Source organism: Vigna radiata, chromosome 5, assembly GCF_000741045.1.
Source record: "Vigna radiata var. radiata cultivar VC1973A chromosome 5, Vradiata_ver6, whole genome shotgun sequence".
In the NCBI taxonomy this organism is placed as follows: domain Eukaryota; kingdom Viridiplantae; phylum Streptophyta; class Magnoliopsida; order Fabales; family Fabaceae; genus Vigna; species Vigna radiata.
This window is the reverse complement of record NC_028355.1, coordinates 25,361,168-25,378,779: the sequence shown is the minus strand read 5'-3', so window position 1 is coordinate 25,378,779 and position 17,612 is coordinate 25,361,168. Positions and strand designations below refer to the sequence as shown.

At 29.1% G+C, this 17,612-nt stretch overlaps 2 protein-coding genes and 1 pseudogene across 2 annotated transcripts; 1 reads left to right on the top strand and 2 right to left on the bottom strand.

Moving 5' to 3' along the window:
- Nucleotides 1-209: 209 nt before the first annotated feature.
- On the bottom strand, nt 210-1,175 carry LOC106761525. The gene is made up of 2 exons (XM_014645085.2): nt 828-1,175; nt 210-702 (listed from the first exon to the last, which is right to left on the bottom strand). Exons 1-2 carry the CDS (start codon nt 976-978, stop codon nt 491-493), a joined length of 363 nt encoding a protein of 120 aa, XP_014500571.1. The 5' UTR covers nt 979-1,175; the 3' UTR covers nt 210-490.
- Nucleotides 1,176-4,005: 2,830 nt separating this feature from the next.
- LOC106762197 (phospholipase D alpha 1) lies at nt 4,006-8,326 on the bottom strand. Its single transcript, XM_014645963.2, has 3 exons — nt 8,030-8,326; nt 4,725-6,624; nt 4,006-4,632 (listed from the first exon to the last, which is right to left on the bottom strand). Exons 1-3 carry the CDS (start codon nt 8,117-8,119, stop codon nt 4,199-4,201), a joined length of 2,424 nt encoding a protein of 807 aa, XP_014501449.1. The 5' UTR covers nt 8,120-8,326; the 3' UTR covers nt 4,006-4,198.
- Nucleotides 8,327-16,543: 8,217 nt separating this feature from the next.
- LOC106760524 overlaps nt 16,544-17,612 on the top strand; it is a 2,369-nt pseudogene continuing 1,300 nt past the window's right edge.

Genomic DNA, 17,612 nt, shown 5'->3' with positions numbered 1-17,612 from the left:
ACAGATATATAGTTTTCTAGTCATGGAAACTAACTTAGTAATCAATGTATCACAGACAAAACTTAGCCATCTGCAATACATATGTAAAACAGTGACAGCTTCAAAACAATAAATGAAAAGAATGGTTGAAATATAATAGAAATTTGATTCATTCAAGTGGATGGAAGTGTATTATTTCGGAAAAGAAAAAACAAAACTTTGCCTAAGAATTCGTACATAACAATGGGACAAACTCCTGTAGGCATCAATTTAGAACCACAAGAAAAGAATATCCCAGATTTTATATTCTTTTAATTTCTACATTGTATTAACACCTCACCACAAAATTATATTTGAAAATTTGAAGTGAGATAGACAGAGACAGAACAGAGGAAGAGAGACAGAGACAGAGACACAAAGATAGATTTTGTGCGTTCTTCAAATTCCTTACACAAATGTACAATACAAGTACAGGGTTTGATCGATCTTTGAAGAAAATCATGTGTTAGTATTAATAAGAACACTCCGTTCTGTGCACTCGCTCCCTCAAAATCCCGTTATACAAAGCGATTCTGTTCGCCGGCATTCCGACACAATCTGAGGATTCGTCCCTGCAGTTTTTCGATACTCTGTTTTCCTCTTTTCTTTCTCTCCCTTCCTTCTTCACACTATCTGCAAATTTCACTTTCTTCTTCGTCTTCTTTCTCTCCCGTTTCTTTTCCTCTGCAAACCACACAACACATTCAAAATTTAGCACAACCCAATGAAGAAAAACGAGATTGAATAACATGAAAGTAAGAAAAGAACGTATTGCAGTGATTATTCTTGAAACAATTTTCAAACTTTACCCGAATACAAGCAAGAACGCAAGGTGGGTTTGTTGGAGTGATGAATCCGAAAAGAAAGGTTGGATTTTTGGCTGGAGAAAGCAACGTAGAGGAGAGTGGTTGAGAGAAGCATGGCAGAGGTGAGAAGAAGACCCTGTGAGAGGGAAGCCATGGCTGGGTGAGAGAAAGAAAGGTGAAAAGAGAAAAGGGAGAAGTTGGAATCAGAGGGTTGAAGAAGAAGAAGAAGAAGAGAAGTATAAAACGAAAGAAAGTGAAAAAGTGATGATATATAGAGAAATAAAAAGAATGGCAGTAGTTAATTGGTGGTTGGTGATGTGATTTTAGTATCTAGATTTCTCTGTGTTGCGTGTTCGGTTTCTTTGGACTTTGCTTTTCTATATATCTTATGTTCTGGTTGGAGTCAGCAAGAAATTTGAAGGATATGAATGCGGTTGCCGTTTGTATCTTCTCCTGTCAAGTGGGGTCGCATTCAACGACCACCACCTTCAACAACATTACTGAGATTATGTCTTATAAAATCTCTCTTCAATTTTAAAAAATTAAATTAGTTAAAAATTAAAAAAAAAAATCAATTTTTAGTTAAAATTAAGGATAAAAATATAATAGTATAGGTTTATCAAGTAAACAGTTAGCATATTTTGGGTTTTTAATCTTGATGTTATGTTAAATTTTGATCTTAGGTGTTCTCATGTAAAAGGAAAGTTTTGGAGTTATTTAGTGTAATTTTTATTTTATAAAGTTAAGTTATATTTAAAGTTTATTTTTTAAAATAATATTATTATATTTTTAAAAATTATTTATAAAATATTGTGTTAAAATTGATGAGATGTGAGAGAAATGAATTTTTTTATAACATTTAAAATCATCTACATGTCATTCTGTGATTGGTCCAAAATTACTCCACAATCAATAATAATAATTATAAACACTATCATGGACCAATCACATAATGACACGTAGATAATGTTCAAATATTGTCAAAAAAATATTGTCTAAGTATCATTATCCGTTTGTTAATATATGTCTTTTTCATTTGATGATATCTTTTTCCTTATGTAATTTTCAGAATTTCATTTCTTCTATTAAATATTTTTTTTTGTTATAATTTGTGTATTCATCTTCTTTCATTAATGGACATCGTTGTAGTAAATAACTTTAACATAAAGGAAGTTTATAGCCTTCAAAATCCTTCAAATAGACTTTCTTTATGTCACTTGAAGCATACAACAATCAATCTTCCATCATTCTGATATTCCTAATTTAAAAATAAAATAAAATAGGAAATATAAACTTCATTGAAATGTGTAACACCGTAAATATAATCTCTATTCTCTAGAAAAATATATGAATTACTTTTATTCAAATGGTATTGTTAAATTAAGAAAAATATATGAATTACTTTAATTCAACTGGTATTGTTAAATTAAGAAAAATGAATTACTTTAATAATTTTCGATATTACATCCTTAATCACTTTATTAATGGTGAATTACTACACAGACTAGTAAACCTCAACTATGCTGCAAAAGTTAAGTTGGAAATAATTAGAAAGACGTCATTAATTACAATATAATAATAGGCCATAATAATAATATTACGAATATTTCTTACATTAATCATATAAAAAAATGCGACCACAAACCAAACGTCTTTTTCTTAATAAAAAACGAACATAAAATTAGGACGACAATAGTAAAATTCGAGAGAAACAGATTAAAATTTTAAATTAAAGACATAAATTTGATTATCTAATCATTAAGTAAAATTTCAAATAAACTTATTATTCTTTTAAATTAAATGATATATATATATATATATATATATATATATATATATATATATATATATTCTGATAAAGTTCATAAAAAGTTAAAAGAAGTAACTTCAATAATATTTCTTTATGTTTTGTTTTTAATAGAGTGTTATTCTTAGAATGGAATATTAAACTAGGTCATTCAACAAATTTTATTGAAGATATTAAAATGAGTTCATATTCATTAGTAAAATTGATTTATAAAAGTTGTATGATTGGGTATTTTTTTATATAAATATATATTAAATTGAAGTTGATTCATTTAATTTATATGTTAAATAGATTCGAATAAGTTGAAAATGGGTAAGTTCATAGTTTATCAATAATAATTTTTTATTATTTTGACAATCATGTTATAAGTTTTTTTTAATAATTATATAGGTTGATATTTTTAAAAACCTAAATATTGTTCGATAATATTTAAATAATCTAAATATTTAATTTATTTGTTTGTTAATTTTGAATTATTATTTTTATTTAATAAAATAAAAAATGATTTTATTATTATTAAAAAGTAATCAAATCAATCTATTAAAACAATCATATAAATATAAAAGAAACAAAACATCTTAAATAAGTTAATTCATTTAACCTATCGATTCATAATAAATGAAACAAAAGGTGAATAAATCAAACTTCAAACTAACTATTCTTTTACTTAATATTTGATGAACAAATCCATATAGAAGTGAAAAGTTTGAAAGATTCTGATAAGGTAAGTATCTTTTCTATATTAATAATGAGGACTCTAACCAAACAAGGCCTTAATGTTTGATGTAAAAGATGACGTGTTGTAAAATGAAAAATGAGTGTGGTTCTTACACGTGTGTGGGGTATGCGAGTGAGTGAGTAACTGTGTATCATATTATATGACTATGATAGGAACATTGAATGAATAATATGATTTAAGACATCATTGACACGTGTTGAGCAAGGACAAGACATTATCCACAGCACGCGTGTACGGACCAAGATTTCAAAGACTTTTCAAAATGGTAATGATATTTTAACAATTTTTTTTAATAATTTTTGATAGCATATAATATCATTTGATTGGTTTGTTTGAATTTATATTTAAACAGATATTTAAAACGAAATAATTATAAACTGTCTCGTTATAAAAAAAAAATTTATCGTTAAAGAGACTTTTTTTTTTCTTTCCAAAACCTGAGAGACTCCTCTGCAGTTATATTTCTTACGTTTCTTATTTATATTTTACATTTTAACACAAAATAGAGTATTCTTTGAAAAAGCTATTTTTGAAAATGTGATTTTAAATAACATATAATATTTCAAAGTATAGTTTCTAAATTATAGTATTTCTTTGCAGTAAAAGATTACCGAGAATAACTCACGACAGCTGAATGTCGAAAAAGGTTGTTCAGAAACCCAGAAAACATGTATTATAATGCACATAAAGTGATACAAGTAAGTAAGTAGCATTCTCAGCATCAGATTGGTAAAATCTTGAAGTAAGTCTTGAGAATAAAACCATTACAATAACTGCTCACTTAACACCATAACACTATATTTTTATTAACAAACATATAGAATGAAACTAAGTAGTAAGAATGGGTGGCAAGTAGTCAACTTTGTTGCCAAGAACACGAGCCTTGGTGTCAGGAAAGAATTCAAATCCTGGAAGCTCAGTGACAGTTCCTTCGCTGGAAACCCCAATAGGGTAACGGAGTAAGTGGCCAGGAAGATCATGCTCAAGAGACTCACTTGAATACAGATCCCAATACTTGTCAGAAATCTGGTTCACCTTCCTTATACATTCTGTTCTTTCAGGGTAGAGGAAGGACTCGTCAAGCATGCCAAGGTGCTCATACCACAATGCCATTCGAAAACCATGAATCTGACCCCTTGCTGGCTCACTTGTAAACAAATGATAAGGTTGATAAGCACCCATTGCAATCTCAGAGTCTCTTGCACCATCCATTGATCTCTGGTTTATGTTGGCAGATCCAACAATTATGTATTCATCATCAACTGCAAAAACAATAAGTTCTATCAGTTTAAGATTACAATGAGTAAGAATGTCTTTAAAAAAAAAAAAACATGAGTTTAATTTTCTGAATTACCTATCATCATCTTGGCATGAACATATATCATGAAGCGCCGAGCCTCTTGGGCTCTGATGTAATCTGTATCAGGATCTGGTCTTTGTGGAGGCTCGTACTCTCCTTCTTTCTTCACCTCCCGATTACCAAGGCAGAAGAATGTCAGATAGTTCCGAGGATTTTCCTCTATTCCCTTGGCCTGGAGCGCCTGAACGACATCCTTGTACATCATATCCATTGTTCTCCTCTGCCAATCCAATATTGCCTGAACTGATGCACTTTCTGGAACACCCTCTGGCCACATTGGGACAACAACATACACACTGAACCTTTCCCCAGCTTCAATCTTACTCACTATCTTAAGTGAAAGCTCCTTCGGGATAAGATGCAAAGCGCCAATGTCTTCAGGCTTAATGCCATCAGCACTCCAACCGTAACAGCTTCCTAGGAAATACTGATTCTCAATATAGATGAAATTTTTTGCACGTCTAATGGCATTAACATAAGCATCTTGTATACTACGGTCTATTATATTATCCTTCCCACTCACAAGCCCGACTCTTGCAGCTTCTTCTGGAGTCTCCGGGAACCCAAAAGCAGCACCACCATCGATTGATCTAAATAACTGAACGTTCCATGTCTCTCGATCATCAGGGTAAGTTACTGGGGATGGAGGAATAATCACATCTTCAAGGTCTCTCAGAGGAACTAGCAAGTCTTTTCCACCTTGCTTCCTCCATCTTTGCTCAAAGTTGAACAAAACATCCCAAGCAATAGGCCCTTCGAGTCGAGAATGGATGTCGTGCCATGGTTCTCTCGGACCACCTTTTGTTATTGCTGCACCACCGAAGTTAGGCTGATGAAAATCATCATGATGTGCTGTGTCCAGGGTTCTGAAAAGAGAATGGAACGGAGTGTCATATCTCCCATCACAGAGATCAATTCCCCCCACAAAACTAACAATCCTTCGCTTCTCAGATTCTCCACTCGGCAATTCACTGTCCACGACTAGGATTTTCTGGTGATGAGTAAACATGGTAGAAATTTCCAAATCCTGAACAATGCTTCCACCGTCATCGGGATTGCGCGGGCATAAAACACAATTCACTTCAGTGCCCCTGAAGAACTCCTCTGTTTCTTGATCATGAGTGGCCATCAAACCATCTTTTTTTAACAAGGGAACGGAAGTTCTATCATCCCAGACCAGCATCAAAACCCTGACACCTTCACTTGCTTTTTTCTTCAGAAGCTCACCGAGTGTTATGTCTCCTCCAGGCTTTGGCCTTCTAGAATCCCTTACCAACGAAATCTCAGTATATACAGACCAACCAGTAATGTATATCAAGTGTTGTGCTTTGGTGATTGCATCAAAAACATCCTCCCAACATCTATGAGGTTGGTAAGTCTGGCCTCCACTGAGTGGTATTCTAGGGACAAAGTTGTCTGATACATGAGCATCCTGGTACAGAGAAACCTTACATCCTCTTCTTTGTGAAAAGAAAGTATAAGGAACACCAGGAAATTTAGGACTTCTAATGCCAAGAGCCCAGTTGCGGTCTTTCGAAATATCAAAATACTGCAGCTTCACGTGGATCTTGGAATTTCCATGTATTGGATTTCTATCCTCATCCAATATTTCAACCCATTTATCTATTTCTTCACCATGCAAGATCTCCTCAACAGGAACATATGCTCTTCCGATTAAGGTTGCCCCAATAGGATTATCATCTTTCACTGTGAATATGATGTTTGATGCCATATGGGCACAGTAAATGTGAAAAGACTCGTACCATCTTGGATTCTTGTGCTCCTTTTCTAGAATTCTCGTCCTTCCCACTCGTGCCTTCTCTAGATCAATGGTTGCATATAATTTAGTCACACCTTTTCCAAAACCAACGGTTTCCTCGATGTTATGTACGATCTGAATCACAAAAATATAAAATATACATTAAATACTTTTATGAGTTCAACTTTTACCATGTTATGTAACACTTTCTTTTAGTTTAAACTTTTATATTATATAATTGATCTAAATCCTGTTAAAATTATCACGGATTATGATTAACAACTAACCCATATCAACCATGCCATTGTAATACTTGTTCTCATGCTATGTTATAAACAATTAGTAACTGTCTTTTTTATTTATATATTTTCATCCAAATACAATCTATTGTGTATTATAAATTGCCAATTTTAATAAAAAAGTTTAAAAACTGTATTAATTGCAAATTTTAATTACAACTAACAACATAAAACTTTTCAGATAAACTCACTTGATATAGGTTTGGACGAATGTTGATAAAATTCTTTCTGAATAAAGTTCGTTTTGAAACACTGTGATTTATTTTCTACAACAACAGCAACTGAGTGATAAAAAATTTAAGAAATATTTTAATCTAATCCTAAATCTACTAAAATTACTTCAACCCCTAATCAATGTTAAAGATAAGAAGAAATTTTTCAACACGAAAATCAGTAGTTCAGTACGATTATGAAAACTCCGTTGAAAAACCAAGAAGTGTATCTGAAAAAAAGTAATAGAACGATGATTAATTTTTACATTTATTCGATATATAATATAAGATAAAATTATTTAAATGAATAAATTTTGTATTTTTTTTTAAAAAAAAGAGAGTAAAAGGTAAAAAAAAAGAAGAAGATAATGTTAAAGTATATTTTTCATGTCAAAAAATGTTATTCATCGCCTCTTAATTTTATTTTTTCATAAAAAGAAGGAAAAGTTAGGTCAATTATCTATCCATCCATGTGATGGATCTAACCCTCATCCTTCCAACCTCCAACCTCTTCCTGTTACTACCATTACTTCAATTCGAAAACACTTTGAAAAAAAAAATATTAATAGATTCAAAGGAAGTAGATTTTAATTTTAATTTTATTTTATAAATTTGGTTTACAGTGTTTAAATCCAGTTATATTTTTTTTTAATTTCACTTTAATAAATATAAACCTCATTTTACACCTAAATTGTAAAATTAAATTAGATTTAAAATCTCAAACATATTTTAAGTGAGAAAATGAAACAGAACAGAGACTCCGCAGAGAAGTTCTGGTAAAACCAGAGCAGAGATCTTGGGGTAATTTTACTTCTCCACTGATTGACGAAAGGGATGAGTATGAAGATTAGGTCAGTTTGATGCCACAAAAGCAGTGACAGAGCTCTTGGGCAGAGAAACAAAATTCAAGAAACCTACGAATATGTTGGATTCCAAATTACACAACATAAACTCTAAGCTACTGTAGTAACACTACTGCGCAAATTGAAATGCAAGATGAAAAGAACAGAGAAGGTTAGGAAATGAAACCTTGGTTAAGAAATTGCCGCCACCAATTTTGAGGTTGTCGACTTCGTAGATTGTCGCATGGAGAGTGCCATGGAGCAGAATTTGCGCCATCAAATTGGAAGAAGTAGAATTAGATGGCAGCAAAAGTTGAATGAAAGCACGTGAAACTCTGACAGATCAAAGTACAGATTGAAAAATAGGATCTGATCAGAGATTAGAGATGAGGGTGTTTAAGAGGAAGAAGAGAAAAAGAAGAAACAGGTGAACAGGAGTGGACCAAAATCAATGAACATTGATTGATTTAAGAAAGCAATTGCAAACTGATAACTATATAATACAATACAAGTGTATATACATACATTGGTGTTTGACTAGTTGGCTATGATTAGGTTTTTATATGCTAATTGTTAATTACTAATTACTAATTGCTAATTACTAAATGCTAATTGCCAATTATCCTACCTTTCAACAAAGATATGTAAATAATTACTCTCTTATCTTCAATCCTCGATCATATCATGATTATAGATTTTAATGGCCGATGAAGGAATTCCTTATATTAACATACAAATATTCGAATGATTTTAATTCTCTTACTTGTTAATCCTCTTAAAATACTGGTTTACCTTGTTTGATACTTAAATAAACGTGAAATATAACAAATAAATAATATTTTAAATTTTATAAATTTATGATTTATTTTTTAATAAATATATTCTTTTTTATTAACTAAATTATGTATATAATTATAAATTAAATTACATTTACCTTAAACCCTTCAACCTTGATTTTAATTTATTAGATATAAATTATATATACAAATTTTATATCATTGTAAATTAGCCAATACGATAATATCGATATAATCTATGTTTCTATACATATTAAATATAAATCATTTTATTATTCTATTATTATTTTCAATTTAGTGTATAAATTTATTAACAGTATAATTTAATTTCTTCCCGTATCTATTACTCCACAATAAATAATTAATTGTCTTATGTAAAAAATTAATACTTCATAAACATTCCTTTGCTAAAATGTAAACAAAAAAGGACACAGAGAATAATAGGAAGAATTGGATTAATCTAAAAATATATTATTTTGAACATTTTTTTTTCTAATATCTTATACTATTGTGTAAAAATACCATTTTATTAGTATAGAATATGTACTAAATTTTGTTAATAATTAATCTTTAAATTTCTCTTTTTTCTTTAGTTACACTATTTTTTTTATAATAATTCCATTCAATCCAATGTCAGATTATCTTAAAATATTTTCAATCAATCTTAATAGCTTTTACATCTAAATAAGGTGAATATATCAACCATCAAAATACTCAATTTTTAGCCTTTGTACCAAAATTTTAACAATTTTACAAAGTTTTATTAAAATACAACTCTTTTATTGATATAAATAAGCGCACTTTTAAAAGATTGTGAACTGCAGATACATTTTTTTTCCTATTACAATTTAGTCGTGAATAATTCAAATTCAAAGTTTCTAGAATGTTTATATATTTGTACAAAATTCAAAGTTTCTAGAACGTCTGCTGATAAAGAAGTTTAAATATGAATATATTACTCTATATTTCCTTAAATAGTTAAATATTTAGCAGAATTCTCTTTCTAGTAGTTGATATTATTTTTCGAAACTTTTTCTCTAAGTTTGTGGAAACGAAAATGAGAATCTCAAAATTTCCATAAACAACCCCAAATTATAACAAAAAGAAAAAGAAAAAAGTATAGCAAAGAAAATAATGCTTAATTCATAAGAAATCTCAATTTCATAAGTTACAAATATTTGAATTTGTTGCTGCTAAAACCTCAACCACTAGTCAGTAATTATATTTTAAGCATTTTTTAATGTTGATTAAATTGCTGGCACGTCTTTTCATATTAGGACAAAATTTTAATAATTATAAAGTTGTTATTGTTAAACTTGACTAGAATGAGCTTTTTAAAAACTTGTAACTATGTTTTTAAAGTGTTCGTAACTATATTTGTAATGTTTTATGGAAAATAGCGTTTGATTTATAAGTTTAATTGATAGATAATATTATGAAACATTGTTTGACTTTTTTTTTGGAATTACATTATACGTTAAAAATTTGTCAATTGTCAAAGTAATTAAATTTGTAAATTTATTTAACCATCAATAGTTTATTAAACTAAATTAATCGTAACATTTTTTTAAAATTAAAAGGGAAAATACTTTAAACTAAATTTTATTTTAATTATATTTTAAAAACTTACTTTTGAAAAAAGTTATCAAAACTTATACACACACATACGCATACATGTATAAATATGTGTGTGTGAGAGTAAAAACAAATTATAGATATTTTTTCATAAAGACTCAATAGATAAAATAACATATAAGAAAATATATTTTTTAAACGGGATAAATAACGAGCAAGTGCTATTTATGTCATCTTTATTTAGAACATTACTTGATTAAAATGGACAAAACTAAGCTTTTATATTTTGAAAAGAATATTTTTCCAAAAATATAGGTCTATTTTCTCCCTTAAAACATTTTGCTTAATTTTTTGTCGTAAAAATATTTTTATATTGTTGGTTCACTCGTTGTAGTATATATATCACATTATTTCAATTATAATTTATATAATATTTTGTTGGTACTGAATTCATCACGTTGAAAATTATTTGGTAGGTACTAAAATATATTATCTATTTATTATTATTATTATTATTATTATTATTATTATTATTATTATTATTATTAGTTCTAATTAAATCCTTGATGATACAATTAATGGATAAAATGATCTCCTGATATTATTGGTTGAAATTTGACACTACAAAGAACCAATGGAAAGAGTCCAGATATAAGTGCTACTTTAAATATCAGAAAACACGTTTCCTTTTGTAGATCCCATCATTAAAGAAAAAGTTATTTTAAACACAATCATTTTCAACCACTCATTACAAATTTTCTGTCGGTATAACAAAATTATGATATATATTATATAATTAATTCAAATAACTCGCTTAAGTTTTTTTAAGTAAGTGAAATAATATTTTAAATAAATATAAATTTTGTATTTTCAGGATGTTTGTCTGTTATCTGAAATCACTAAAACTTTTTTTTTTTTTCTGGGGATACTGATATTTTAATAATTATTTTTAATAATGTTTTGAGAAGAACACGTGTAATCATTTATTTAATTTGTTTAAATTTATATTTAAAAGAATATTTACAACATATCAATCATAAATTTTACATATACCATCTTAAAAGATTGTAAAAAAAAAAAAAAATTGTTAAAGAAAGTTTTTTCTGTTTCAATCTTACAAACAATCTTAAGAGAAAGCTCCCTCGGTATCAGGTGCAATGCACCAATGTCTTTGGGCTTAATGCCATCAGCACTCTCCAAGCATAACAGCTTCCGAGGAAGTACTCATTCTCAATGTAGATGAAGTTCTTCGCACGTCGTATGGCGTTAATGTAAGCATCTTGAATGTCTCTGTCAATTATTGCATCAAACACATCTTCCCAATATCTATGAGGTTGGTAAGTTCGACCTCCAGCAAGTGGTATTCTGGGAACAAAGTTGTCTGGAACATGAGCATCTTGGTACAAGGAAACCCTACATCCTTGTCTTTGTGGGAAGTAAGTGTAAGGAACTCCAGAGAATTTAGGACTTCTGATACCTTGGCACCAGTTGAGGTCTTTTGAAACATCAAAGTACTGCATGCAGCTTCACATGGATCTTGGAATGTGAATGTATTGGCTTTCTGTGTTCATCCAATATTTCAACCCATCTATCTATTTCTTTCCCATCCAAAATCTCCTCAACGGGCACATATGCTCTTCCGATTAAGGTTGCACCAATTGGGTTATCATCTTTCACTGTGAATATGATATATTTGATGCCATATGAGCACAGTAAATGTGAAAAGACTCACACCATTTAGGATTTGTGTGTTCTTTTTCTATAATTCTAGTTCTTCCCACGCGTGCTTTTTCCAGATCAATGGTTGCATATAGTTTAGTAATTTCCTTCCCAATCTTAATGGTCTCCTCGATGTTATGTAGCAGCAGAGACATAAGAAACATGAGAATCTAGAAGAAAGAAGGAATTTTGTTTTGAGCTGATGATGAAAAGGCAATGAATTGGGACAAACCTTGGTTAAAATATTATCACCATTACCAGCCTTCAGGTTATCCACCTCATAGATTGTGGCATGAGAGGGACAATGGCGAAGGTGGAAACTACACACAGGCTGAATCAATTATCTCTTAGCAACTATCAAAATACTTATTATATTTGTGAAAGTGGTAGGGCCATGTAGCAACCATTTTCTTTAAGCTTTTCCTACATTACCATTTTTTTTTCTATTGAATTGAAGTGGTTTATGACTTTTTAATATATCTTATTTTTCTGTTATTTGTGAAAGTATATTAACAATAAAGTAAAAATGAAAATATTTATTAGTGAAAACATCTTAGTATACAATAGCACAAGGTGGTAAATGTGTGAGATAATTTAGAGTAAAAATGATACTTTGGGACATACATTTGATACTATTTTTCTTTATTTTTTACTTTTTTATTTTTCAAAAAACTATAAAAATCTATTTTTTTAAGACAAATTTATCTTTGTTAGGTGTACCAAATGAATGTGAATATGTATCATGGTATTTTATTCAATCTAGAGAGTATTTTGACACGTTGAGGTGTCAAATTCATTTATTTGACACATAAGTTATTTTTAAAATGGTATAATTTCATTGGTTGAAAAAATTTATTAGTAAAACCTATTACTTCTCATTTGAATGTTAAAGTAAAAAAAAAGCATCTTATACTATTATTATTCCATAATTTATGGATGAGACTATGATATCTTATTAATAATTTTTTTAATAACTTTTTTTTATAATAGACTACCTTCATTCTATTTTATTGATACGTATATTTAAAAAGACTAATAACAAACTACTGTATAAACGATCGTAAAAATATTCAAAAAAAATCTCTTAAAAGAACTTTTTCCTCATGTGCAAAAGTAATAGGTGTCTTTAGTAAGGAATAGATAGAGTAATGATTACGTCGGAGGCAGTGGATATATTGTTGCGGTTGTGCAGTTCATGCCATTGTCGTGATTGTTCGTCATTATGCATTCCTTAACTAACAAATTATTTTGCACAAACGACTAAATTTAGGTATTAGAAATTTAGGTATAAATTCTCAATAAATAAAAAAAATTATTGTAAGGTTTTCAATTAGATTGAATTAACATCTTTTTAAATTTTTCATATAAATTTTTTTAAATCTAGACAAAAACTAAATAGAGGTTAGTAGTATATCATTATTAACAAGAATCTCGTGCCATATACAAGAAATTAGATAAAATTTGAAAACAAAATATATAAAAGTATTATATTATATTTTATGTGTATTAAAAGGACGATTTAAGAATATAATGGAGAATTTGTGCAGAAAAGAAATAATTAAAATTAAACTGAAGAAAAATTAGATGTTAATAAAAGAATTGGAAATAATAAAAAAATTGAAATTTTAAAATAAAATAATTAATAAATAGTGATAAAGTCACATATTGTAAAGGAAAAGAGAAAATAATAGCAAATGTCCCACGTGTCTTATCATCTGTACAAGAATTAAATGATTGTGTTTAATACGAAAGGAGCCTGTACACATGTGCATAACGTGTAATAATAAATATAAGAATATTTATCTTAATTATACTTATAATTATTAAAATAATTTAATAAAACTTTAATAATTCATTAAACTCACTTAATTGTGAGTAATTCCTTCAAATAAAAAGATTATTTATAATTTTCTTTTAATTTTAACATTTTGTAAGTTTCGTCCGGCGAGTGAATTCGATGAACTATTAGTTTGGGTCTTTTTTTGATTTTTAAGTTATTTTTGAGTTTGATGTTTTGAGTTTTCGGTGAGGTTTTTAATTTTAAACATTTGTGTCTATATATATGGACACCATCAAATATATTTGTAGACATATTGGATGATCATTATATGAAAATCAGTTTTTCATTGAAATAAAATTATCTTATAAGTTTTTAGATTATAACTTTGACTTTATCAAAGATAGATTTCTTTGTGATGAATCTTCTTTGACTTACCAATATGTTAGATGGTGGCATCTCTAACTTTAATTCTTATTAAATATGACAAACTTTGTAGTTAATCTTCATTGACTTGTTAATATGTTAGATTCTGGCATCTTTGTTTTATTTTGCATTTTTTTCTTATTTATTTTTATTATGTCTCTTGAGAATTCAAATTCAAAATTATCATATTCTTCCTTTAGAGAGGATCCTATCATTTGGCACCACAGTGTATCATTTGGTATTCAAATTGTATCATGTGGTATCTAAAGCAAGATTTTGGTTTGAGTATCTTCTTTTATATTTTTTTTTCCATCATATTAAAAAAACCTAATTTTTTTAATATTGGTGTTATGTGTTTGTTTTGAAATTTTGTTTGGTTATTTGTTATTAGAATTTTGTAAGAAGTTAAACCTTTAAGGTTTTATCTAATTTCATTGAGTTTTTAACTTTTTTTCATGTTTTTCATTTAAATTATATATTTCTACATTTAATTCATGAAAATAATATATTTTTGTGTTTTTTATTAATTGTAATCTTAATTAAGTGTTTACTTTGATTTTGCATGAATTTTGGTGTTTGAAAGACAATTTGTTTAGTTTTCTTTATTTTGAATTGTAAAATTGAAAAGAAAAGAAAGAATATTGGATTCAAATCAAAAGGAAACAAATATATATTGAAAGAAAAGAAAAAAAAATCCAAGAACAAAAAATAAATAAATAAAATTAAAGAGTTCAACACAAATTTTTAAATATTTTTGATACTTATTATTTTCTAATTTTATTATTATGTGTCTTTCAAAATTATTTGAAGTTTTATCTATAGTTTTGTTTTTTTTTTTATCTCGAATCAAGATTTAGATTTCGTAACATTTTTTATATTATTTATTTACTCTTTACTTAGTTACTAGAATTATTTGTCAAGCTCTAAAATGTTTGAATGATAAAAAACAAGATAGTACATTTGAGAAAAAATCTACAATATTTACACGAGTAACTTGACTTAAATGTTTATAAGAGTAGTGATGTCACAAATATACTTTTATTATTATCAACCTTTTGTTACACAGGACATGGTTTCTTCATTTAAAAATAAATTTTCATCATTTAAGACTGCCACAATTATGGTTGTGCTTGGAAAGTAAAACTTACAAAATGATTCAACAACAACATACTCAACGAAAAACTCTAAAAGTCATGAAGATGTGAATGTAAGGTTGGAGGGTGTAAAAAGTAGAAAAAAACATGATGAATTAGTCTATTCCTATTATCATGATAAACAAGGAGCATGATTTTAGATTAAGAAAAAAAAAAGAAGAATTCACAACAAGATGAGAAATCAAATACCTAAGAGAGATAAAGAAAAAATAGTTGATAAATATTGGAAAAAAACATGTTCAAACATGATAAAAGATAAGAAGACATGCTCTTTGGCAACCATACTAACATGTGTAAGGTTGGTTTGATTTGGGTAATCACTTGTGTACAGAAAAAAATTGGTATTGTTGGGCTTTGAATAATTTAATTTTTTGCATATTTTTTTTTGTTGAGAAATGATTCTTTGACACACTTAAATTTTTTACATTCATTAAATAATATCTTTATTTTTTATTTTCTTCTTTTTCGAAAAATTACAAAACTTTATATTTTTTAAATAAATAAATGTAAAAATGTGTCATAATATTATTATTTTTTTGTTTGTAACATGAGAAGGAATTGAATAAGATTAGTTGCTACAATATGTCGGATAGTCTCTTCATTGATGGAAAATATCTATCTATTTTTTTTTTGGAAAAAATTCCGCAATAAATCTCATTCTTCTATATTTTTTCATTCATCTTAACTTAAATTTAACACATTTACCTAAAATAATAAATATAAGGTATACTTTAATTACATAAAAAGTTTAAACCTTTTATCTGATATTTATTATAATCATTATAAAAATAAATTCTGACACGTGAACAAATGTTACATGGCATCGCTATCTTCATTTTTATTCATGTAAAGTTTATTGACTTCTTTTCTCTCATAAGATCATATTCTTATGTTTAAGGTGAAGAAATGGTCAATTATAGTTTACTTTTTATGGTTTATGAGATTCACTTCAATGTTTCTATGTAATTCGCCATTACGATACATAATTAGTTAAGGTTCAGATAAGTATAGGAAAATCTTTGGTTCCAACCGTGAGGCTCACATAAATACTAGTGCAGCGAGGGAATTTTATCGTGGTTATTTTTCATTATAGGTTGCGGTTTACGAACCGCGGCATATTCAGCCGCGGTAGTAAGTCAAAGACTTTAGGCCGCAGTTCAAACCGCGGTATATAAGTTCCGGAATCTGTTGCGGTTGTCCAAAGAACCGCTGTCTAAATCCTTTTTTTTTAAAAAAAAAAAATTGTTTTATCCGTAGACAATGTGATTGACGCGAAAATTGTTGATGTGAAAGGAAATCTTCTGGATAAAAAAAGGCATGGGAGAATATCTGTTCTGGGCTATTAGAGGAGGTGGATGATACGCTAATTCTTACCATTATCTAAGCATCATTTTAGTGGCAAAATCAACTCCTTCATAGCTTTAACATTGTTTTATCCTCACTTTTTGTGTGTTTTGTAGTTTTCTTGTGTTTATTTAGTATATGCTTATTTTTACCTCTAATCTCTATGTTTGAGTGTGTGAAACAAAGGAATAGGAAGCAATTCTAGTGGAGGAAAACAAGCAAGAACTCAAGAGAACATGTTTTGGGACAAGAAAAGATCAATTTGAAGCAAATACCCATGTTGGATGCCTTTGGAATCGCACAAGAGGCTTAATTTTCAGAATGCTGTCAAAACCGCCCAAGCTGAGCGTGAGAAATCCAAGCTGGGCGTGAGAAGTGCAGAGAAATTCCAGGCTGGGCGCCACAGAATGGAGCTGGGCGCCAGAGAATCCGCGCTGGGCGCCAGGAATCCACGCTGAGCGCGAGATCTTGCTGGAATTCACATTTGGTGCAGTGAAAAGTGGCGCTGGGCGTGAGAATTCCAAGTTGGGCGCGAATTTACGCTGATATGTCAAAAATGGGTTATTTAAACATGGGTCTTGGGATTTTTTAGGGACTTCTCCTCCTACATTTCATTCTTCACCTAGAGAGACTGGGAGAGGCCCTTGAAGGCTGTTTGGGGTGTTGGGAAACTCTCCCACTCCTCCTTGGGTCTTCAAGCTTCTTCAATGGTGATTTTGCCCCTTTTGGGTTGAGGAAGAAGATGGGTCACAAATTGGAGATGGAGATGCGAAAGGGAGGCGCAAATGGAGCATGGAGCAGCTGCCAAGAACCTTGGGAAAGGCTTTGCATCTTGTCTTTGGTTCCAATTTCTTCCTTATCTCTTCAATTTGTAGAACCCTAAGTTCTCCTCCATCGAGGGCTTTTCCTATTTGTTGAGATTAGTTGTAAAACATGGAATTCTTATGTATTTTGTGATGTTAATGATATATGCTTTTC